The sequence below is a fragment of the Poecilia formosa genome, unplaced genomic scaffold (genome assembly GCF_000485575.1).
Source record: "Poecilia formosa unplaced genomic scaffold, Poecilia_formosa-5.1.2 Scaffold122, whole genome shotgun sequence".
Classification (NCBI taxonomy): Eukaryota; Metazoa; Chordata; class Actinopteri; order Cyprinodontiformes; family Poeciliidae; genus Poecilia; species Poecilia formosa.
In genome coordinates this window covers 479,421-504,669 of record NW_006800061.1, presented here as the reverse complement: position 1 = coordinate 504,669, position 25,249 = coordinate 479,421, and the positions used below count along the sequence as shown (strand labels likewise).

The 25,249-nt window shown below is 39.2% G+C and overlaps 2 protein-coding genes and 1 long non-coding RNA gene across 18 annotated transcripts in view; 1 reads left to right on the top strand and 2 right to left on the bottom strand.

Moving 5' to 3' along the window:
- LOC103144138 (clathrin coat assembly protein AP180-like) overlaps window positions 1-25,018 on the bottom strand; it is a 28,003-nt gene extending 2,985 nt beyond the window's left edge. For 5 of the 16 annotated variants that reach the window (XR_001663198.1, XM_016675813.1, XM_016675815.1 and 2 more), the window contains exons 1-19: window positions 24,592-25,017; window positions 24,165-24,460; window positions 16,184-16,326; window positions 15,360-15,435; window positions 13,964-14,066; window positions 13,408-13,501; window positions 13,212-13,323; window positions 13,024-13,130; window positions 12,896-12,937; window positions 12,332-12,405; window positions 11,974-11,979; window positions 11,167-11,179; window positions 10,941-11,074; window positions 10,138-10,211; window positions 9,869-9,883; window positions 9,153-9,323; window positions 7,231-7,329; window positions 4,409-4,483; window positions 3,429-3,527 (exon numbers count right to left, since the gene is read on the bottom strand). Coding sequence is in view for 13 of the 16 variants with exons in the window: in XM_016675813.1 (XP_016531299.1) it covers window positions 3,429-3,527; window positions 4,409-4,483; window positions 7,231-7,329; window positions 9,153-9,323; window positions 9,869-9,883; window positions 10,138-10,211; window positions 10,941-11,074; window positions 11,167-11,179; window positions 11,974-11,979; window positions 12,332-12,405; window positions 12,896-12,937; window positions 13,024-13,130; window positions 13,212-13,323; window positions 13,408-13,501; window positions 13,964-14,066; window positions 15,360-15,435; window positions 16,184-16,326; window positions 24,165-24,294 (1,567 nt within the window). In the remaining 3 variants the exon portion in view is untranslated. Of the gene's footprint in view, window positions 1-1,290; window positions 1,378-3,428; window positions 3,528-3,563; window positions 4,058-4,408; window positions 4,484-7,230; window positions 7,330-9,152; window positions 9,324-9,868; window positions 9,884-10,137; window positions 10,212-10,940; window positions 11,075-11,166; window positions 11,180-11,973; window positions 11,980-12,331; window positions 12,406-12,895; window positions 12,938-13,023; window positions 13,131-13,211; window positions 13,324-13,407; window positions 13,502-13,963; window positions 14,067-15,359; window positions 15,436-16,183; window positions 16,327-24,164; window positions 24,461-24,591 lie in introns of those variants that run through there. The other 11 variants (XR_001663197.1, XR_001663196.1, XM_016675809.1 and 8 more) reach the window with 9 other exon arrangements.
- LOC107837196 (C-C chemokine receptor type 8-like) overlaps window positions 1-25,249 on the bottom strand; it is a 38,186-nt gene that overhangs the window by 10,821 nt on the left and 2,116 nt on the right. The window lies entirely within an intron of this gene.
- LOC103144137 (uncharacterized) lies at window positions 16,262-18,132 on the top strand. Its single transcript, XR_476884.2, has 2 exons — window positions 16,262-16,353; window positions 16,522-18,132. It is a non-coding gene; the product is annotated as an uncharacterized LOC103144137 (long non-coding RNA).

Here is a 25,249-nt window from a genome sequence, read left to right as displayed (position 1 = left end):
TTACAGTTGCATGAGTTAAAAGACAATTAATATATGCAGTACAGTACTAAAAGTCACTAAGCATTACTGAACAACTTTGAAAGATCAGTAAATGCTGACTGAGATCGGGTTAGCAAGATAACAATAAAATCTGCTCTTTGATCAAAACAGGAAGAAACTTAAGTGAACATTTGCTGTTCTTTTTTGAACATCCTTTTCTTTAAAACAGGAGGGAGCTGCTCATTTTCGCCTCACTATTTCATGTTTTCACAGTTCAAGCCAACCTTTGACCTTTCAAAAAGAGGCTAGAGGCTTCTTACCGAGCATGCATCAATCCGTAGGGGATGTTTCATATCTAATATCGTCTGAAATAATGATGATCATTTGATAATCTCCTAAATATTTGCCGTTAGAAAATGTGATCTTACCACTCTAATTACTATCTACCCACAGGAAGTTCCTATGTGAGGGACTATTATTCAAAAGAGTTGGTACAAATTGGGGTGACAACCACATTCAGTAGAAATAAGATGTAATGCAAAATCTTCAGCTAGTAATATACAACTAAATCAAGTTTAGCAACACATTTGATCATTTTTATGACTGTTTATAACTCAAAGAAAAAATAGCTACAGAAATAAACTAATACACAATGGTTTAACAACATGGAAATGAAATGGCTTGTTTACGCATATGACACAGAAATCGGCAACAACAAAATGGCAATATGTTGATTTAAAAAAACGGGGGTTTAAATTGATTAAGGCTCATATTTATCCAACCGGATTGTGATTAGTTTGGAATAGACATTGGGATTCATGATAAAGCAGCAGCTGCTGCAAAAGGTATGACAATATCTTCAATCTTGATAAGGGGTCAGCTGCATGCTGAGCTTAGTGAGACATAGATAGATGGTGACTTCTCACTAAGAGTGTGAAGTCAATTTATTTTGATCCATTGTCCAATTTCTGTTCGTTAAATTATGTGTTGTGCCTCATTTTTTCATGATCAAATAAAATGTAAGTGATTGCGGTTATATTACTCTGAGCCTCAATGGTTGTACTTGTAAAAAATTAGAACAGATGCCCAGTGAGCAGCAATGCTTCTCTAACGGTCCTGAGAAAGTCAATGAATAAAGCCTGTGAAGCACTGTGCAGGATAATCTGTAGTTTCATTTTTATTGTGCTGCAAGTTTAACCCCATCCCTATCCCCTCCCCCCCAAGGGAGAAATAGCAGCTGCTAAATATACACATTTTTTTCATTACTTTGTTTCATCTTTGAGTCTGCACTTATCCTAAATGACTACTTACTACTTGCCATGTTAGCCATGGAGGTGTCAACGTCACCCGCTTGAGGGGTCACAGTGGGCTTCATTATGTCGCCTAGCCCATCAAATACTACAGCAGGGAGGGGGGCAGAAGAAAGGAAGGGGCAGGATGGGAGATGAAGGCAGACATTAGCATCCTGTGTGAGCTATCCTCACACTCTACCACAACTCTGTAGCACATCTCCTTATAACTGGTGATTACTATGACAACGGAAAGGCGTCTCTATGACAACAGAGCAGTTGGGATGATCGATAAACACCGAGATTATAGTGAGTTCAGATGATGACAAAGAATTTCCATATAGTGTGCGTGGAAAAAAAAAAAAAATAGCAAGACACATGAATACATACAAACCTATTTTTAAGTTTTCTTTAAAAATAAATATTTAGTAGATAGAGATAGATGTGAGTAAATAGGTTTCAGCTGACTTCATCCTAGCATTGTAGCTTGAATTAAGTCAGGTTAGATGTTAAACACTGTACATATTGCTTTTGTTTTACACAGACAGACAATCTTTGTCAGCATCCAGCATCTGGTGGTGGAGGGGACAGTGCAGTGGAGCTGCGCCACTGCAATGCAGTGCACTGTGGGAATTTGGCGTGTTAAAGAGCAAGGCAACTCACCCAATCAAATTGCAGGAAGCAAGAAATGAGCCAGCCCAAGAGCCAGATGGAGAAAGAGAGCAGGGGAGGCGCAAGGGGAAAAAAAGAGAGGATAGCAAAAACAAGCAGAGATGCCAAAGTGAGAAAGAAACATTGAGCTTTTTAAATAGCGCGTGACAAAGAGTTCAGTAGAGATTTTTATATGGAAAGAGAAAAAGAGAAAGAGTTAAGCCGTAAAGCAGCAGTACAGCAAACATTAGGTAAATGGCACTGAGTGAGATGAACATGGATCAGGGTTTGAGGTTAAAGGAACTTACCATTTTTAGACAGGAACAACAAAATCAGTAGTGGACAAATATGGTGTCTTGCAAAAGTATCATCACCAACATCTAATCGTTTATTGATATTCCTTCAAAAGTTTCAAAAGTTTATTCCACAGCATCTGTGACATTCTGTCTGCTGTGTCTTGTGTGTGTTGGGGACAACTTTCTCACAAAACTGTTCTATCTGGATATTGTGTTTCTTGTTTAACAACCAACATTTGGTTTATGGCAATAAATACATTTGAACTTGTCAAGGAAGCTGTCAGTGCCCAACCTGTACATCTTGATTGTTTAATGACAAAAGTCTTTGAGTATCGTTTTATGTTTGTAATAGTTTTGTGTAGTTTGCAGATATTTTGATGAACCTTACAATTATTTTATTTTTAGTTGAAGCTTAGGCCATTTTTTAGATCAGGCAGTTTGGTGTAAATCAACAAAGCCAACTCTAATGTTTATAGAAAATATCTGATGTGTCCGTGAATATCTTGCCACAGAATTAAAAAAAACTGGTCTGGACTTTGACTAGGCCATGATAGCACTTGAAAAAGTTTTGATCTAAATCATTCCATTATACGTCTGGCTGTAACTTTATCATCAATTCGCTGCTGGAGTGTGAATTTTTACCCCGCAATCCCATGAATGTACTCTACAGTTTTATGGTTGTGACGTGACAAAATGTGAAAAAAGTCCAATCATGGCTTTTGCAAGGCGCCATATGTATATGAAAATCATCAAACACACTTTTAAAAAACTAAATGGAGTCTTGACCAAAAAACACAAAGGGATAAATTGAATTGCGGTGGACTATTTCTTTAACAGTTACCAAAATTAACAGTGACAAATACTGTGAAGCATCAGATTTGACAGGTTAAACGCCACTGTGTAGCTTCCAGAAAGGATGGCATCAGAATAATTCTCTGGGGTGATGTGAGGATATTAGATTTAAAATGACAAGGCATCATGCAAAGATGATACAAATGCTTGCAGGTAAAAAGGGAAATGACACACACACCCACACTCAAATGCATAAAAACAGCTCTGAGCCACATTTTAAAAATTCCTTTAACTCCATGGTAAAGACCAGGCCATTGGTAAAATCGCACATTGAATTAGAGATGTATTCTACTTTGTGCATAAAAACCTGTGAAATGTGTGTAATATCTTGCAGGTTGGTGCATAACACGTGACGATTTACCTGACATGAGCTCAGAACCTGGAGCCGCAGCCGCAGCAGGTGCAGCAGCAGAAGCAGCAGCTGGTGCAGCAGCAGCTGGGGCATCCCCTCCTGTAGGCTCTGTCGCAGGTCATCCCAAACATGACCACATCATGCCATGCCAGGCCAAAACACGTTCAGCCATTTCCAGCGCAGCATGAGGGCAAACAAGGGTAATAGTCAGCCTTCTGCGTCAACGCCGCTAATTTCAGACAAAACGGTTGAAGTTAAAAACGGTGCCACAGCGCAAGTCAAAAACACACACTCACCCAATTTAAAACATCTCAACTTATGTTTCATTTATATAGCAACAAAATGTTCTGTAATCTCATTCAACTAAGTTGAGCATGTGATACTGGAAGAGGCAGAAAATGTGAGGCAGACAAACACAGGCCACAGACGGAAATTCTGCAGCTATAACCACAGAAGGGGAAACCTTCCAGATTACACCCTTCTCTTCTTTGATGGTGTTTTCAAGAACCGTGGAGACAGATTGAGGGCAGACAGTCACTCATGTTACCCACCACCAAACAAGCTCACGATGCCTCCTGTGTCAATTTTGGGTGGTGGTGCAGAGGAGAGGATGGGTGCAGAGGAGCTGAACAAATCGGCTGGAGAAGGCAAGGTGGAGATGATGTTTAGACCCCAACACGCAGTCACACAAATGCACTTTGAGCAATCACTCTCATTTATTATAATGCACTATCAGTTGAAGTTGCAGTGCACGCAGTACATGCTGGAATTGGGGAAAAAGAAAAAAACAAAGGTAAGAAACAAAAGTAAACGCTTCAAACAGCTGAGTAGCCTGTAGCTGACCTGTAAGAGAGCAATATCATGTGTTTTTCTTTTTTCTCTATTCCCTGATAAAGCCAAGGACAAAGCTGGAAGCAAAGACAGCACGAGATTTTTGGGAGAATAGGAAGGCGCACGCAAGGTTGCAAAACCAGGTTGCAGAAGGATACCTGCTGAAAACAAGTCAGTGCTGGGTAAGGGGTCCGTTTTGGAGAAGCTCGAGTCTGGCATGGAGTCAAACATATCTATGAAAGCATACACACCAAAACAAAACAGAGAAAAGACAATTTAAGAAGAATTCCTTAACCTGTTGATGAGACTCTCAGACAGAGGAGAGACACACAGAAGAAGGAATGAACAGTTCAAAGACACTCGTAATGGGCTTGATGGTCATATTCATTTTGATCTGTTTCTATCACTGTTTTTTCATAGTGGAATGATCAAACAACACACATTAATACGTTTCAGCAACAAGAATTGGGTGCAGAGTTTTCACTGATCCACACAGAATGTTTTCTTTAGGACGTTACACTTTAACTTCAATTTTTTTTTGTCATCATTAAGATTCTTCCCTTATTCTGGCCACCTATTAGACTGTAGACAAGCTGTAAACAAGCTCTCCTTAAATTTAGGGTTAGATTAAGCCTCGACACAGGAGAAAGAAATAGATTTTAAGATGTTCAAGGCCCAGCTAGCAAACACCAAGGCTTAAACCTGCCATGACTGGAAACATTTCACTGTCCACAGCGAAGCAACTCTAACATCATCGTCATGGTCCAGGAATGAGGGTGACAAAAAAAATAAAAATCCCTTATCAAATAAAAACATTTAAGCTTGACCAAAATTTGTATCAGCTTTGCCATATGATGCCTGGAGAAAAGTCTTATGTGAAAAAGATTGAACTATTTGGCCACAATGACTGAAGAATCCAAGGAGAGGTCCATGTGAGACATTTAAAACTGAGAAAACTTTACTTATACTTAACCGTAACTCCTAAGCCATTCAGCTAGAATTATGCCAGAAATTTGTAATCCGCAACAGAAAGTATGTTGTTTCTTTGCAACCATAGAGGGTTTATGCATCAATTTGTGCTGCTATGTGTAACTTTGATCATTTGTGAATTAGATAAAGTCAACACAGTTTAAGTCCTTTGTATTGAATTCTTGTTTTTGAATTCAACTGGAGTTGTATGAACTTTCCACCCTAAAAAAACAGTTTAAAGACAGTCTTAAATATATATAAAAAAAAAAATGATATGACACTCATGCTCCTTTTGAATGTATGTAAACTTTTCATAAGTTCCCAACACAGAAAAACCCACAAAAGATAAGGGAAAACGAGACAGTACAGGGCAGATTTAACTGAGCAGCATCAGACCAGTCAGAGCAGGAAGATGTTAAAAAAAAAACACAAATTCACTTGTATGCCTCATGTTTACCACCGAAAAGGTCCGTTGCTGCGCTGTTGACGTCGGAGCCTGAAATGGTTGCAGTGGTGGTGATGGTGGTGGATGTGGAGGTGAAGAGCGGTGAAGGGGATGGGGAAGGGGAGGCCTGAGTCTCCATAGAGCTAAAACAGACGTCCAGTGAGCTATTGTTCTCCACTGTCATCATCCCAAAAAGATCTAGACCTGAAGATGCAGTGTTGGTTTTGCCATCCGACGGAGCAAAAGGGTCTTTGGGGTTAAGGAATTTATGGAGAAGGAGAGGGAATGTTAGACAACGAACTTAATACAAAGCAGATCAAATAAGGACGATGACACTGATTGAAAGTTTAGGGTAATTCATGATTGCGCTTAATAATATATAACCAATGACGCTTTTATTCTGTAGCACTTTCACATTCTTTGCACTGCTCTGCATGTCTCATGTAATGGCAGTGAAATGTATGGGATAGAAGGAAGTATGTGAGGAATGAAAGGGAAAAGAAAACCTGCAGATATCCAACACACTCCAGCTGTCAGTGTGAATATTAACAGCTAAAAATAGATTCTCTGATGGGGAAGGGGGCGGGGGGATGCAAACAAGTGGAGCAGGCAGCAACTGCTTTCGCAGCACATAAACCTCTTATAAGGCAAAAGTGTAAAACCAGGTAAGTGTGCTTTTGTGTGTCAAACAAATAAATAGTGCAGAACACCTTCTAAGAAAACACAATTGACATGCCTTATCTTGTCAATCCGCCTTGTCTTAATCAAGTGATGTCCTTGATTAACAAATACATAACCCTGTCAGACATTGTTGCCGTCAAGCCCAAACATTTTCTCTCCATTTTTTATTTTTTTTTTTGTCATCTTGTGAAAATCAACTTTGCCGATTACCCTTCACCTCTATCTGGAGGTTTACACATTTAAGACGAGAGGTAGAAAAAAAAGGCAGTAAAGTTTACCAAACTGTGTGAATATACATAGAAGCAAGATGTTCTCGTTCCTTAAAAGATGTTAGGTTTCTGTATGACAGCTCCGATACATACAACATCTGCAGTGAAATCCAGTGCTATTTTCATAGATGAAGTAATGTTGTCCTCCAGATGCAGGAGACCAAAAACCACATATCTCTTGACACCCAAACAGCGTGACATTCTGCAATCTCTCTCCTAGCTGCCTGTGTTCAGTCTCTACCGAAGCCAATAGCTTTACTGGCATCAGCCAGTAAAGCTATTGGCTTTACTGGCTGCACAGTATTGTCATCTATCAAGATGACAATACTGTGCAGGTTTTAGCTAAGATATGCACAGCGGCTGTAGAATAAAGGTTTTATGACAAGCACATCCCACCTTTATGTACCACCATAAAGCATTAAGCTTTCAGTCTACAGGGAGATAATAAAACATGTCAGGATTATAAAAAAAAAAAGACATCCTCATGAAATATAACTTTTGATTCCAAACAAGACATAAAAAAAAAAATAAAAAAAAACATTGTTTGGGTTATCTGTATTTAGACCAACTTCAGCTCATTCACAACACATGCAGACTCAGATTTACAGTCACCCACCAGCTCCAGAGTTAGTGGCTGGGGTGGACGAAGCAGCAGCCCCACCCTCTGCTGCTGCAGCAGGGGCCTCAGAGGAAGCAGCAGGTGTAGCAAAGGCGTCTGACGAAGGACAGAAATGCCATCAGATGGCAAGATGACGGAGGTATAGGCGAAAGAAGAAAAGGGGAAAAATCAATAGATCCTTAGAGGTAAAGAAAGTATTGAGAAAACAAAGATAACACAGAGCATTTGCATGAGAAGGTAAATTACGTCCTGGTTTTTCATTGAGAAAAAAAATTGGGCAAAAACAATTAAAAAAAAAAAAGCAGAGGCACAAAACATCAGTGACCGACAGGTGAATGGATAAATGGATACACAGACAGGAGGCAGTACACAGAGACTAATCTACTGCACAAAGAGCAGAATAAGCCATCTACGCAATGCAGCAGGTGCCGTTTATAGCTGTGTCCATCCACATCGGAGGGTTTTCACGGCATCGCTTTCCAATGAAATAAAAGAAAAGCATGCCAACTCATCAAACAAGATGCATGTGACAATGAATCTGGAGGGATGTTTAAAAGCAAGCCAGCTGTAAGTGTGTAAAGTGTTCCTGAAGGAAGACTGGTGCAAGGTAATAATTAAAAAGAAACAAAACCGAAAAGTTATTTTGTTCAACTTTTCCCACTCACATTTGGGCAACAAATTAATATAATTTTTTCAACTATAACGACGTAGCTCCATCTCATCTTTTCTTGATTCAGTAAAGTTTCTTTCTTTCTTTCTTTCTTCCTTTTTTCTTTCTGTCTGTCTTTGTTTGTGTTTTTTTTCTTCTCTCTTTCTTTCTTTCTTTTTTTATTACCATTTTCAGAAGCAATTACATAAAATAAATAAGGTAAAACATAAGAAAACCCCTCAAACAGTAGCTTATAGTGAAGGAACGTGCGTCAGTGTGGATAGATGTGACGGCTTGGATGGTTTGTTTGTATCGTGCAAATATTTTTTCTCGACCTACAGTGCTGTGAAAAAAAGTATTTATCCCCTTAAAGATTTTTTTTTGTTATATTTAAATGTTTCAGATCATCAAACACATTAATAAGAAATGTAGTTTTCAAAATATGAGATAATTTATAAAGGAAAATGTTAAATCATCTATCTTCTATGATAAATAAGATTTTTTGCATAAAGTGACACTAGCTGCACCAGAGATTGAATACTGCTACACTTGTCATATTAAGAACTTGTCTGTCTACAAGAAATAAGCTAAAATATTTTAAAAAGCAGCGCATCACACCCTGATCAAAACAAGTTGAAGAAAAGATTGAAAACACATCTATCGGTCTGAAAGAAGTTGCAAAGATATTTGTGATAAAAGGTAGAGAACATTGAAACAGAAGTAATCATTTTCAGGGAGGACAGACTTATCAAAATGACTCCAAGATATTCAGGAGGTCACACAGGAACCCGTAACAACATCTAATGCACCACAGTTAGGATCAAAGCTCAGGATTCCACAAAAAGAGAAAGAGAAACTCTGGAAAATGCTCTTAAACTCATCATAGTGACTGACAGCTTCCAACTGCTGACAACAGCTGTTTGATGACAACCAGTTTAGCACAAAGCCAGAATAACTTGGATCGCTTTTTTTCCCCCTAATAAATGAAATCATAATTTAAGAACTACAATTAAAGTTTTATCAGACATTGTTTTTTGTTTAATATTAAAATGAATTTGATTTCTGTAAACATTTAAGTTGAACAACAACAAAAAAGGTACAAAAAAAAACCCTGAAAAAAATCTGAAAGAGGGCAAATACTTTCACTGTGCATGCTTAATGCGATTGAGAATGTGTCTGTGTTTGTGTGTTTTTGTGCTGTGAGATGGGTTTCGGGGTTGAGCTTCCCAGAGGTATTCCTTTGCAGAGAATGTTCTGGAAGCCCACTGACCTCCCAACAGATCCATATTGGCGGCACCAGGGGAAGTGGCGGCTGCTGTGCTAGTGGGAGGAGCTAGAGAGACGCCAGGTTCTGCCGCTGCAGGAGTGGGCGCCGCTGCTGCAGGGGAGGGGGCGGCCTCTGCGGCGAGTGGGGGTTCAGATAGCAAGGAATCGCCCATTTCTGCCAGTGGGGTAGGTGTGTTTCAAATACCCCCCGCCCCCCCAAAAAAGGCAGTAAAAGAAACCCAGAGAGGAGCAACCAAAATGACCAGAGGAGTCACCAAAGTGACAGAAGAAAGAAAAAAAAAAGCAAAGTTCCAATTAAATTAAACCATTTTATTTAATTTAGATTCAATACGTAAGTAAAAAAAAAATAAATAAATAAATAAATAAATTGCCAAATAATAAAAGTAGCCCCCATTTTAAACCAAAAACAGACAATGGAGTATGTGGAGGGAGAAGAGAGAAGAGGTAAAGAGAAACAAAGAGAGTACTCAGACTAAAGAGAACAGGAGACAAACAGGGAGGTAACCATGTGACAACAGTACTAAGCTAAAGTCTAGCTTAATATTAATTTTAAACTCAATCGGCATTATTGAGTCAATGTCACTTTGACTCTATATTAGCGCTTGCAAGGAATAAAAGTTGGTAACATCAAGATAGTCTACTGCTACACTATCCTTGATAAGATGTTGGAGGTTAAACATGGAGGGACGTGACACTCACCTGATCCAAGCAGATCTATGGAGCGCATCATAGGAGAAAACATATATTTCATTAGACTGGATTTATTGTGAAAGGTTCCTAACTGAGATTCCAAAATTATTTCTTGGAGCTTTCATACATTTCTTTATCGGCAACTGCTGAGAAGCTGACCATTTTGAAGTTTTACCGAGACACACCGATTACATATTTCAATATTTGTGTTATGTGTCCAAATATTAGCACATTCAGTCCAGTTGTAGGAGGCGATTTGACCGGACGGAGCTTCTTACCTCCCCAAGATGTTGGTGCAGCTGATGGCGCTGTGGGGCCAGTGGAGGCCAGAGGATCCAAGTCCAACAAAGAACTAAAGAATAGCACAAACATCAGGATCATTAGTTTATACAGGATCTTATTTTCATACTTTATTAAGACAACATTGCATACACATGTGACCTACATTTAAACCTGAAATAAACCAAGAAATAAAAATGTCACATCCAGTAATAAGAGGGTTTTTAGGAAAACCTGTAAGTAGAGAAGAGGAATCCTCATGAAACATTTCGTTTAGCGGCAGGCAGAGCTGCCTGCTGCCAATCCTGAGTAAGCTCTGCGTTTTTGTTCACCCTCCTTCTTTCTTTGAATTCCCTTCAAAGTGAACGATCTGGCATTGGATGAACTTCCTAAGTGCTCTGTCTTCTCAGTGACTAAACCTCTCACCTTGAAGTTCTCGATCACTTGATAAATAATTGATTTGAGTTTGGCCTTGTTATCAGCAACATTCCACCCATGAAGCCTTTTTAATGCAAAGTGATGATGGGAACCATGGCTGACATGATTTCAGGCGCCACATCCTCTAGAACAACCGTTCTGTTCTTCAAATATCAATCACATCAATGACATGAGCTGTTCTTTTTCTGAAGAATCCATAACATCATTAAACTATGAAGCATGCCATTTTGTTCATTAACTTTTTAATAACTGCAGTAAGCTGTCTAGGTTGTCTGTCCTAATCATAGTTTGGAACAACATCAGCTGAAGTCAAATAAAGTTGAACTACAGGAGAGCGAATGAGAACAAATAGCAGTGAACTCACTCTTCAGCTGGCTCAGGTGCAGCGGCGGCGGCGGTGGCGGCGGCTCCGTCCCCGGGGGGCGGCTGCAGCGTAGGAACGGCATTTGAAGATTTGGCTGGAGTCGATGTTGGAGACACGTTGTTTGTTGGAGACCCCTGAATAAAATGTAGGAAAAGAAAAACCTTCAAGTTGGCGCGTCTGATTGAAAGAGCAAAACAAAAAGGACTGATTTAGATGGATTTCTCACCTTTGTTGGAGACCTGAAAGTGAGGAAGAAAGAGAGCAATTGTGAGAAGTTTGTTTAAACGAAAAAGTTCTACTTGAAACAAACGGAGGGATGGAGTTTTTTTTTTTTTCCCTCAGGAAATCAATAATAATACCCAATATGTGATCCTATGAAGAGTTTATTTCCAAAGTGAAAAGCTGTGTCTTGAATGCAACATTAACAACAAACGTGGTCAAAGTGTTATTTATTTACTTTTTTTCCTTTTAGCCAAATTCACTTCGGAAAACCATGCTCTTCACACATCGATTCACATTTCATATGGAAGTACAGGTGGCTTACAACTTATTTAAACATGTGTCTTCCTCAAGACACATGTCTTATTTAAACATGTGCGATCTTTCCTCAAAGATTGCACATATAATCACAGCACCACGACACACATTTCCACATGTGAAGTAAGTTGTGGGAATTCACCTCTTAAAATATTTTTTAAAAAAAACTTAAAAGTAAAACAAAAAAAGCTATCTAATGTCAGGGAATTTTATAGAAAGCTTTTCAAACACTAAAAACAACAAAAAAAAAAAACACTTGATAGAACACAGCTTATGCTTTTTCTATAAATTAGTGATTTTTGTCTTGGTGTTTACTGGCTAAGGACGTTTAAAACAAGCTTAAGTTGCATTAGAGTCTAATAAGACATTGTACAGCAACATAATTCACATGAGAAGAATGTGAACATGAACCTCTTTGGTGGGTTGAAAACAGTAAATGCATGTAGATAATCTTTAAGGAACTGTTAAGCTTCAGACAAAAACAACATGTGCTCACCCTTCACTGGTGTTCCCAAATCAACACAAAAGAGAACAAAAAAGAACAGAAGTTAAAGGAAGCAAAAGAAATGTTCCTTTTATTATACTGGTGTCAATTCTAAATATGCCTGCTTCTTCCATCTTCAGTCAACTAACATTCCCAATCACTGGTCTAGCTACTAAATTATATTCAAATCTCACTGCTCCTTCTGGGTTTTTAATGTTGATCTGCTTTAATCAGTATTTGAAAAATAGGGAGTCCAGTTATGGCAAAGAAACAAAAAGTAGGGGGAAGTTTAAAAGACTTTAACTATAAACTTTGGATTTTGCGCTCTATAAGTTCTTCCGATCAAGACGTTTGTGTAGCAAAGCCTTACCCTTTCTTTCCACCTTTTACGTCCTCCAGACCGTTCATGTGTGTTTCCAGAGACTCCAGGATACTGCTGGGAGCCTGACAAAAGAAATCAAAACTGGAATTACTGATGAGTGCCCCTTTATAACCTAACTACTGAAGAGCATCCACTAGTGTATGAAACACAAAGCTCCTGCAGAGCCTCACTGCAATACATGCGTTTATATGAACGTGTTAACAAACATTTGTGAAGTGAAATCAAATTAGGATCGACATGCTGACACTTCATCCTGCACTTAAACAGGCACTCAGCCAGGGCACCCTTTAGTTTCTGTGGTTACCGGGTCCTCAAGGGGTGTAAAGGGGCAGTCTTCGTCATCTGAATCAGCTAGATCCACCACCACCCCTGGGTGGAGACACTGGGTGGGGAGATAGTGGGGTGAGGCACAGGCGTCTGGTTGTGTTTGTGTGAGGGTGTAAATCAGGAATGAGGGCATTCATGTGCGGAAAGTTCTTGATCGTCATCCTTCCAAGCAGTAAAGTAATAAATTACCCAAAAAGCATGACTTTTTTATAAAAAGTAACTCACATAGTTGATGTCAGGAATGTCGTTTTTGTCCACTCCGACTGTCTGTGAAAGCAAAGACATAATAAGATCCAAAAGCCCAAATTAATGTCAGTATGAAAGTGATGATGTAGAGGATAGTTTGAACTCACCTCAGCCAACTTCATGAACTCCCCAATTTTCGTCACCCTGGTCAGGAACCTCTTATAAATCTCCAAGGCCTCCTTACAATCACTTTTTTTCATCTTGAAGAACTTTTCTGGAACCAAAGGCGAGCATCACAAATTCATTTAGAAATGTTCTTACTAAACAATGTCTTCATTATTCACTCAATACTGACCTAACAGGTTGATGATTCCGTCGTTATAGGATGCAAACAGCTTCACCAGATCTTTGAAGAGAAGCATGAAGGCAGCATTGATGATCCCGTTGTTCAGCTCCTTCGGATGAACCTGAAACGAGGCAAGTCCAGATCAATAAAGTGAAAGCTTTGTAGGACACACGGCAGGTTTGACTAACAAAATATAAATACACACGTCAAACTCCAAGAGTGTGTCGATCTGAGTCTGCAGAACAGGCATGCCTTTCAGTAGCTTCTCGGTGGTCATGGTTCTCATCACTCCCTCGGCACTGAGAAGACACAGCAAACATTATTTAGCATAAAGCAGAGCTGTGCTGGAACCTTTTAAGCACCACTTCAGTAATTTAAAAAAAAACTTTCTGAGTACCACTACACTCAAAGAAATCCCAAACAAGTAATATGTGCCACTTTTTATTTCTTTGTAAAGACACACAACAGAAAAAAAAACATGTTTTTATTACTCAACTCTCACTTAGAATCTAAATTCCCAAATTCCACGCTGAGCAAATAAACAGGCAGTACCCCAAAGTCAGAATCCCAAGTGAGAGAGGCCTATCCCTAGCACCTACCTCCAAATCCAACATGGCTGCCCTATACTGAGCAACAGACTAGATAATAAAGTGGAACCGCAGTACTAGATGCGAAGCTGTACCACTGTTGTTTTAACTGAAATGACTACAAAACTGGGGGATGTTATCTGTTGTGGAGTTTGAGGTTTTGCTTCAACGTACCCTTTCTTCACCCTGGTGAAGTCAAAAGCCATTTGGCGGTAGGCGAAGGCTTTCTCATTCAGGTATCGTGCATACCGCCTGATGAATGTAGACATGTCATAGCCTACACAGATATGCAAATGAGAAGGAACAGAAAAGGTTTTTTTTTTTGAGAAAACATCTTTTTTGATTCTTTGTAAAAATTGCTCGTCATTAACTTTTCTGCCAAACAAATAGCATCCTATCAGCACTGAATGAAATTAAGATATAACTACTGCTTAAGATATCTTACCATCCTATGCAATTGAAAGATGTGATGTTTCTGGAGATGCATGCATGCATATTTTTGTGTCAGTAGTTTGCAAAGCTGTGTCTTGTTCCCCTGATTAGCTCCTCTTGCATTTATATTCAGCTGTGTCTGAGTTTCCCCGTCAGATCCTCGTTTTAGCTGTCGTACGTCGTGTTGTTGTCTTGTGAGGTTTTCCAATTGCTACCAGAGTTTGAGCTCTTAGCCTTTTGCTCACCTGTGCTGCCTGGACTTTTCTACTCATTTGAGATATTTATTAAATCATCAAACTCAGTTGCTGCCTCTCTGCATTTAGTTCCATACCACAACTACCACAAATCATGACAAAGGGCCTATTTTATTATTTTTTTGTTATAACGAATCAGAGGTTGTTCTCTCAATCTGCATGATTTCCAACCATTTCTGTGATTTCACAATGGACAAAACAATGTGTTGGCTGCCTCCCTTCTTCTGTGTCATGTGACCCGTGCTCATGAAGCTATCTGTGTGGGTGAGAGTTGAAATACTAATTACTGTATTTTACAACACTTAGAGCAAATACTAAGTTATTATTAAATGTGTTTACAAATCAAATTACATGGAAAGCAGACGGGCCTTGCCCTCCAATAAAATGATTCACATGAAAACATTGTCAACAGGGAAATATGTGAGCTGAATTCCTGAAGAAACGTAACTACATGTGTGGAAACAGATCTTCTTAAAAAAAACAAAAAAAAAAAACAGCAATATGCATCTTGGTGCATTATCAAAAAACTGAAGTAACTTTTTAAACCTGGTTAATCTCTTCTTGTAGTACAATATCGGGGACTGTTTTTGCAGAAACTCCAATTAGGACAAACTTTTGAAGGATTTTGGGCCTGAGCCTTGATATCGGCAAGCACTTCATCTTAAATGACCCAAATTGGCATTGTCGAGAAAACGTCTTGGACATCCCAAATGAATAATAATCTCAGTTACACGCTTCTATTTAAATGTTCCGGCCTTATTTCAGATGCCCCCTTTACACTAACCTGAACAAAAATCTTCATAAGGGAAAACTGAACAAATACTCAGCATTTTTTAGAGTACGGCTTAGGTATGCTTTGTGGTTTTGTAGTTTATTGGTCTTACCATGAGAGCCTGTTTTGTCAATGAAATTACTGAGGTTGAACAAGGAGGTCCTGGAAGCCAAATACTGAATGAACCTCTGCAAAAGACATAGACGGCAAAATAGAAGTCATATTACAATCGAGCATCCAATACATTCATTCATTCATTTCTTAAACGTTCACAAGCCTTTAGCTTTGCAATATATATATAAAGCTTATTGTGCCATGAGATCCTGAACTATTAAAACGTCACAATATTCCTTGTGAAATTTGTATCACAAAGGCCTATTTTGTTATTGTCTCAGTGTGATTTCTCCTGTTGTTCTAAGTCTCAAATGTGAAAAAGGTAGTGTAGGCCTGGAAAGCCTTGAGCTCCACACCGTGTTGTATCTACATTTGAGACTCTTATTTTGAAGTAAAACCGGAAACAGTTAACTTTGTTTATCTGGAAGTAGTTTTGCAAGCTAAAAGAAATGGTGACGTGGATACAGATTTGTAAGCAATTTGAAGAAAATGCCATCTGGTGAGTTATTAGCCTCTGTTGTTGCTAAAGTTAGCATCTGCTTCAAAGCTTCCTATTGGTGCTAAAACAGGAAGCACCAATAGTCAAACTAAGACTAGCTTAGTTAGACTAAGCTAGTCTTTAGCTTAGTCAAACTGCAATTGGAAATCTGTAGAGTCATATCGGGTAAAATCCATCGTTTTTACAAAATATTGCTAACGCCTTCTGCTGTTCATTTTTTTATCATCTCATCTCCTTATCTGGCTGTAATGTTACACCTTCTTATGAGACACAAGTAGCCCACATCCACAGATCCAGATGTGCTCGAAATGACACCCACTGACCTCGTTGCCATGGACGCATATGTGATGAGTGGTGACGAGAGCCTTGAAGACGACCACCCAGCTGGCGTTGGTGGATCGCTCAAACAGCGTGTCAGCCATCTGAGGGATGTTTACATTGGTGGTGTTGGTGGCTGACACCAGGTCTGTAACACAACCGCAAGGATGAAAAGGTGAGATTTTTTTTTCTTAAAAAACATAACAAAATTCCCATTTTTTTGTCTTTTAGCTTCAGCTTTTCTCATGACATTAAGCATGAGAGTATAGGTATGTAGCCTAAAACAAAGTTATTATTTGATTAAAGTGCTTTAGTTAAACTTAATTAATGTTTTTCTCTGCAGAGCCTCTCTGGACACTCAAGAGAGTTTTAAGCCTGGAGGAAGACCTGATGAGCAAAGAGGTAGCATGTGGCCAGATTCTCACAAACGCAATGACACTGAAGAGGAAAAAAAAAATGTTGTGTCATGTCCTCTGCCTCTGGTTGTCACATCAGACTCTAAATCAGACAGAGAAGTAGCCAAAGTGAAGGGGCTGGATCACTGAATGCATACCTAATTAGATACAAAATGTCAAGGAAAAAAACATAAATGTAGACATGTAACTGTGGTTAGAATAAACAAGTCATGCAGACCAGAATCCAGAAAAAAATGGATGGAAAAGTTGTAATGCATAAATGACATTTATGCATGTTAAGTACGAAAAGCTCTCCATGGAAAAATTTGCCGCAATAAAAAAAAAGAGGATAAATAACGTTTTTAGTAATGTTTCTATTTAATCATCATTTTATGATGAAGCTAATTTGTTAATTACATAATAAATACAAAACCTAAAAGCCTCAAAGCTGATGTTGGTCATGTTTTATTTTTAAATGTACATATAGTTATTTCAGAATTAATCAATTTTAACTTTCCTGGGCTGCTTTGGTCACTATTCATGCACATCTTCATGTTGATATTAACCATGTCTACATGTTTTGATGTGATAAGGCTGACATCAAATAAATTCCTGATTTTCTTCAAAACTATGATGATATGTAAATGGTTCATCACTTAATTAAAATAAAATGTGAAAAATCTTAAATATCAAAATAAATATTCAAATGCTTAAATTATTGCACGCTGTACTTCAGCAAAGTCCCCATGAAGTGATTCAATACAAAAATGGAAAAATAATACATTTTACATGAAATTATTCAATTATATTTGGTTAAGTAGCATTGATCATTTCGGGGTTGTTTACATGAATTTATTTATCTTAGTTCATGATTGTATTTTATTTTAATTATAACAGGTATAAGTAATTTTTTAACGATGTATATTACATACTTGGTACACATTGTGAACTGTTTCTGTTTTCTGTGTCTGCTGTCATGGGGGTGGGATTCAAAACACTCCCTGCAGAATCAGTGATTAGTAATAATCTGTTTACATTCAACCCTTGAAACCCGGCCCCCATTTCTCTACAGCCTGCTGCCAAACACAAAAAGCTTCAATGCTCTAACTCCTCTTAGCCCATTTCCCACACTTGTTGTCTAGCTATCTTTTTTTTCTTTTCTCTTAGAAAAGTCCTGTTGTCCTTCACTTGTAACCTTGGAGTATTTTTATTCTGGCATACCTTTGAGTGCAGGGTGTTCAAGTATTTCAGACCCAATAAGTGAAACAACCTTCCTCTCCTTCCATTAGTGGCGACGTCTGTCAATGTCTGCAGATTTGCTCTCTGTATGAGTATGCGTAGTGTTAACTTGCCTTTTTAGAGATCAATACAAGAAGCAGTACATTAACAATATGTAGCTTATCTAAAATGTATTATTTCAGGCATAAGCTTCTGCTTTCATTGGTACGTCTGACGTTTTGTTATCTCTGAATGAAAACTGTCTACTATATATCATCTGAAACCTCACCATAACATTTGGCAAAACAAAAATAAAGTATTATTTACAGCACCTACCTTCACTAGTGTCAATGGATAGTAAATTAAAAGTGTGTAAGATATTGAGAGAACATTGGATGATCCAAGTAGTTTTGATTTCATCTTCAATATTCAGACCAGAATTTGCCGTAAACAACACGAAAGTCTCGATCCTTCCTTCTTTGCATCAGCTGTTCAGTTTGCTGGTGGTGTTGTGGTTTGGGAGAAATTGTCTTGCTACATTTTATGTCCCTTAGTTCCAATTCTATTTTTGCTGATCCTGCACTTAAGACTGCAGTGTACTCGAGCTGGCGGCCTCAGTACTTTGCATTATTGTACTTTGCTTATTTATGAGCGTTCGTGCTGTTCTCTGCCACCATTCTGTGGTTGCTTTTACCATAGAGATACTGCCAAACATCAGACAGCCCTCTCTCTTCTGCATTATTTCTCCATTCATTATCTACTTCAGCTTCACCGAGGTCTTGGTTGGCAGCTCAGTGGCCCTCAAAGGGGATTTACCGGAGATGCAGACGAGGTAAACAGATGGCATCCTCGTAAAGCTTCAGCAAAAGGGTTCTCCCCACACCCTTTCCTTCCATATACCTGGCTAATGTCTGCTCCCTGGCTGACAAGTAGGATGAGTTCTGCTTCTTCCTTAACTCTAAAAATTTGGACTTTCAAAACTTGGTGCAATGTGCGCACCTCAGGCTGCGTACTACAAGATCAGGTGTCTTGAAATATAGAGGTGGTAGGATTTGCTTTTAAATGAAACTTGTGTACTGATGTCACCAGATGACATTACCTGAGGTAATTATTTTATGGACTGCAAACCTTTTAATGTCCTTGTTTGTTCTGGCCTGTGTTTACAACCCACTACAAGTCTGCACATCAGAAGCTGAAAAACAGCTTACTGAGCTGATAGCAGACATGAGAACCTAAACTCCCTCATCATTGTTCTTGGGGATTTTAATGGGCACAAACCTCTCCAATAAATTTTCAAACTACAGAGAACATGCTATTTATTCTACCAGAGACTCGAGCATACTGGGACAATATTACACAGCTTTAAACAATGCATTAAGGTCTGCCACCGGGGATGCTTTGGGACTTTCTAATCGCTATTTGCTTCATCTCTTTCCAACATTTAGGCACAAACTTCTAACTCTGTGGGTCAGTATTTGCAAAGAGAATGGAGCAGTCAAAGTACATGTTGCAGCAGGCCTTCTCTGACAGCACAGTTTGGAGTGTTTTTAAGCTTCAGCCACTGACCTGAGCCAGCTTTCTAAAACAGTCACTTCCTTCGTGAGAATTTGTGAGAACACACATATTTAGTAAATTATTTCAAATTTGAAGTCATTTAATTTTAAAATTATATCCATTAATTTAGGTATTCACTTAAAATATCATGGTTTCTGGGCATCATGAAATAATAAAACTGTGGTCCATTAAAAAAAATAATAAAAAAATCTTACTTTTAATGGTTTGCAAACACAGTTGCACATCAAGTCCACTTCAGACCAGCTATACTGTTATTACCTATATTAGCTATAGTGTTAGCCCCATCCACTGACTTTGATGGGTAAGGGTGAAAACTAAAATCATAATCTGCACCAGCACATGTTCAGCATGACAATCATTTCAGCATGAAGTGGACCAAACAATACAAGAAGAAACGCTCAGAATCAAAAGGAATGTGAATATTTGATCTGGCTTTATTTTGATGCTCACTGATCTCCTTCTGATCTTTGGGGAACTAATTAGATTCCAATACTTCTGAACATTTTGACCAGATGGCAATGCTCCTAATCAAGCATGATGTTTCATGTTGGGATGCAGACAGCAGCAATGTTAGATCTTTTTTTTTTTTTTTTTTTTTTACAAGGTTTCTTTACCGACACTGTTGCATTCTTTAGTAATTCCCTTTTTCTTCCACATCTGATCATTCACATCCTTCAGTGTTTGATTTCTGTCTCTTTCCTCTAACCAGTTTTATGGCCTTTTTTCTAATATACACTCCCAGACATGATCTACATTGGTGAAATGTTATGTAACATTACATTATCACAAACACGGTGAAAGTCTGGTATCTCTACAAGCACTGTGAATCCAGCATCACACAGCCATTTTATGTGATATGCAACTCTTCCTCACTGCGACGGTGAATCTGCTTTCATATCCGCTAACAGGTGTGAAACATGTTGCCTGATGGGCAATATCACACACACTAATCCATGCTTGCTGTTGTGGTTTCATCACCTGCCACAAACACACACTGGCACAAAACCAGTGTGTGTGTGTGTGTGTGCGCGCGTGTGTGTGTGTGTGTGTGTGTATGCACACATGCGTAATGAGGATTGGCAATGCTATATAAAGGCTCTTACGGTAATCCACAGCCCACAGAAGGGTTCTAAGAATGAACTGTGAGGTCTCATGCTGGGAACGTGTGTGTCTGCGTCTGAGACTGGCTGTGATAATTGTGCGGTATGTTACACAACAAATCGCTCCAGTTGTAGCCAGAAAGTTCCAGAAAGTAAATAACACCTAATGTTGATGCTGAGCTGGTCCAAAGTATAAGCAAACTGCAGCTGCTTGGCTTCCTCAAACCATCAGGCGGGGTCAAGAGCACCAGGACTGTCAAAGAAATGATGCTTACTAATGTAAATTCTTTAGGTATGATAATCAGGCATCAGGTTATTTTTGTAGCTATGCAAAACAAAACTTTTCATTCTTGATATTCAAAATTTTGCGCACAATCTGTTTAATAGTGGTCCAACTAAATTCTACACTAAACTGTGGGAAAAAGGGCTAACTACTAAAAACTATCTAAAAATGAAATGAAATAACAGACTTTCTCTGAAATTATCTAGGTAATATTTTGACAGAGACAAATGGAAATCAATTCAAATTGAAAATGTGTTCAATAATTTTACTTACCTGGAAAACACTCGGCTCTGGACGGACTTTCAACAAGCTAAATGTCATGTAACGTTATTACTTTACATTGATTTCCATTCAGCATTTAAACTGTTAGTCCAACATTAGTCTCCTTCAACAAAGCAAGTGGGCTGAAATTTAATGTGTTGTGTCATATTTACTGGTCAATTTGGACAATTAAAGTGTGCACCACGACTTTGGAGGAAGTCAGATTTGTTGACATTAGTGGTGAATGATGAGTTTTATGTTTTTAGCCCTGTTTGTGGAGACATCATCTCTGGTATTTGTAAGAAATATAAACCCTCCTTTTACACATCCAAAATGCCTTGGTATGAGAAAATAGATGATTTGTGTAATTCAGTGCAGTATCTCTCACATCCTAATATATCTTTGTAATGAAGTCATTGTTTAAAACAGTGCAAAGAGATTTGATTTTCTTTCCACAAAACCCTAAAGCCCTTCTGCTCCCTTGATATATTTTAACCACAGATCTGAATGTGAAACTCCTTAATCACTCAGCAATACTAGTTTTATTATTGTATTTTTTATGATGTTTAAATCACTTGTTTTCTTTGCTACAAATCTGAATATTCAGTAATAGTTCCATTAAAGCAGATTTGTATGTGTGTGTGTGTGTGTGCGTGGGTGTGTGCGTGCGTGCGTGCGTGCGTGCGTGCGTGCGTGCGTGTGTGTGTGTGTTTGGATCAAAGCCCAACACCATCTGTGACAGAGTTCTGCCTCTGTCATCACCATGACACACCCTGAAACTCTCAATCAGTTGCCATGGTAGCCACAGTCTCTAGCATGTCCACTCCAAGGGCTGTAGAGCATATCAGAAAGCAATAACGCCATTTGACTTCATTCTGCACTGGAAATAGAATACTATGAATGAGGGTCGGCTAAAGTGGTTTGAGTCTGTGTGAGTTATTTCAATGCTGTTTTCTGCTTCTTTGAAGCTCCCTTTTGTTCCCACAGGGCCCTTTTTTTCTGTGCTTTGAGATGAGTGTGTTACCCTCACCAAAATTTGCAATAAAGAGCACAGTGACCTACATTCAAGATTGCTCTGTTGCACTAAAATAGATTTAAAATAAACTAAATGCTTGAAAACACACACACACACACACACACACACACACAAAACATAACATTTGTGTTTGGGATGGAGTTAAATTAGACATTGTATGTGAGAGATGAAGAGTAAAACAGATGTGTAACATAGACAGCTCAGTAAACTGCTAAAATGACAAAGTCTGCACTGGAGAACAGCTAAAGAGGGAGAAGAAAACATAAGAGCACACAGTGACAGAACAAGGAAGGAGGAAGCGCTGGTCTCTGGTGCCTTCTAGCTTTGGCCTCGCCACCTTTGGCTCCGTAAATAATGCAGAGCAGTCATTGGCTCATTATTAAATTATTCAGCAGGAGAGCGGATCAGAAGATGTAAGGCCCCAGAATGAGGCGAAAAACCAGAGGCTGTCTGGCATTGACAAGGTACAGACAGAAACGGAGAGGGACACGGAGATAAGAAGATCATAAGTCATCTGTTCTTAGTGCCACACCGCGGCTTTAGTTTGAGTCAAGATGGTGACTAATGATGACTTGTCTAAAGGCGGTCCTTGTTCTCAAACCTATATGTGTCAATAAAACCGTAACTGTGATTTTTTAAAAATGAATCATCAGCTATATTTCTATATTGACCAAACAAACTGAGAAACTAACAGGTGAATTGTTTGGACAGCCTCTAATCAGCAGTGGCTGATTGCTGACTGTGGTGGACCAAGTTTTTTATTGTTGGTCTCTAAACAGCTAAAATCCGAGTTTCCTCTGTTGTGTGGCACATCGAATCATGCAGCATTCTCCTGCCCTACTCAGTTGACTAAATGATGCTACTACACTGTCCCCAGACAAATCTACATTTAGCTATTTGGAAACAGGTTGAGAAAGCCATAATGTAGAAACAGAAGGAGCACCACCAATAATTTTGATTGAGATAAACTAAAGTTGACAAGCTAGAAGCAATATGTCAATTCTGCGCAACCGACTGAAGGTTTGGCCAGCTGACGTAGCTCGATCGCCATAATATAAAATAAAAAGAAAAAAACATATTCATTAGGAAAGCTTTATTGAAAGATGCTGTTTCTTGATAGGTTCTGTTTCCATAAGCTAAAATTTTAAATTAAACAAATGAAAGCTGGGGAAGATGGAGGGTTTCCCGAAACCCCATCCTCAAAATGCAACATGCCTTACTTAGCATGCTAGCTACAGTGGAAAAAGAAAAAAATAGTGTATCTGCTCGTCAGATTGCTTTTAGTTCGTGTGACCATTCACTCACACAGAAATATAAAGACGTACTTAAAGAACATATTGCATAGTGTTTGAAAGAACACAACATGTAGAAAAGCATTGATGCTGGTATTGCCAACAAACCTTTGCCCGGTCAATATCGATAAGGAAAACCCTCTGTGTTTTTATCTCGGATCTGGGACATGGTTAAACTGGGTCGAGTGTCATTCCCAGATCCAACTTCTGACTTCAGAGGTAAATGGAGCACAGCATGAGCGTCTACCAACACTATTTCCTGCTTCACTGTCGTGTGCTTCAGTTTGTACTGGGAGCCTTGAAATTTGTTCCACTTCTCTTTATCCTATTTTGGCAATACGGATAACTGTTACTGTTCTGATTTTAAGAAAACCTGTTAATTCATGGAACAAAAAAAAAACAACAAAAAAACAAAGAAGACAGTCCTTATTTCACCTCTAAGTATTATGATACTGCGTTCTACAAGTCTGTTTTAAAAGTGTGAAGTGCTTTAAATTATTGCACACACAAAAAAGTGAATTTCATTGAACTTGTCTGTCTATCTTAAAATAGAACCTGCTTTCTCCACACTGGATCTTGGATGGCCATCATTCTCACTTCAGACAGGCACAAAGGGTCACCAAAGGGGTCATTACCATGGCTACATCATTTTCTTATGGCACCACACCCAATTAAGATGAAGGAACCAGAAAATAACTGTTCATAATGGCGGTGGATGGCATGTGGTCTGGGACTATGTGAAAGGCGGCGTGGAGCCTATTGGCTGAAAGGAAATGTGAGAAATAGAAAAGGGGCTTGAGGGGGGGAAAAAAAGGACTGCACTTACATTCCAGGTGCTTCTTCTTGGGCGCCATCACTTCGTGAGTGGTGGCTTTGCAGACAGCCCGGGCCATATCCGATCCCGTTAGCTGGTACTGCGCAGCGGCAATGCGATCCGTGAGCGTCTGCCCCGACATTTTCCCTCTCCGCTCAATCAACCACCGTAGAAACTAATTTCTCCCCGAGGGATGGCGTGGGGTAAAAAAAAAAAAAAAAAAAATATGAGCAATATAATCAATCTTCACCAATTTTCCACTTCTGTTCTCCAAGGTGGGATCCAGCGCTTTCCAGGCCTTTGACCTTCTGTGTGGGCGGAAACACACACACACACACACACACACACACACAAATAAAACAGCAGATGAACTATATCTTTGCGCTAAAAAATCAGTAGGTCGCGTCGATAAAAACGTGCGCTATGACATTAGACTCACACAAGGTTGTGTATTCCCCCACAGCTCGTAGCCCCGTTTTGAGGTTCGACCGCTCAGTTCAGCACCTTGGACAGCTAAAGCCACTCGGTTATGTAACACTCAGCGGGGACTGAAAGCTCGTTTCTCAGCCTGCAGCAGTTATTAAAAAAAAAAAAAAATTAGAGCTGCAGAAAGATGCCGTGTAAGCGAGGCCTCTCGGATCGTGCAAAAACACATCCGAGTTTGTAAAACTGCAAAACGTAAATCAGCACCCCATGAGTCGCAGTTCCTCCCGCATCGGTGCATCAGGATAATAACGCTTTCATATTAGGCGGAGAAGCCCGCACTGCCTGTCGCTCTGCTCAGAAACCTCCGCCTCCGGTGCGCCTTACACGAATAGAAAATATGCGCACAGCTCCCGGTGGTGTCGCTAACGCTGCGCAGCGCAAGATGCCACGAACAGGAAAAGGGCGAAGAGGAATTTCCTCTTTTCCCCTCCCTCCCTTATCTCGTTTGTTTATTTAATCGGTCAGTCTACCTCTCCATCAAGTCGCTCCTCCCTCAGCGAGATCATTGATGCGGTTTTTCGGCACACGTCGCATCCCACGAAGATATTTTAAAGGGGTTTACACATCAGCTCTGCTTTAAAACCCCAAATCTAGCTACAAAAATTCTAATG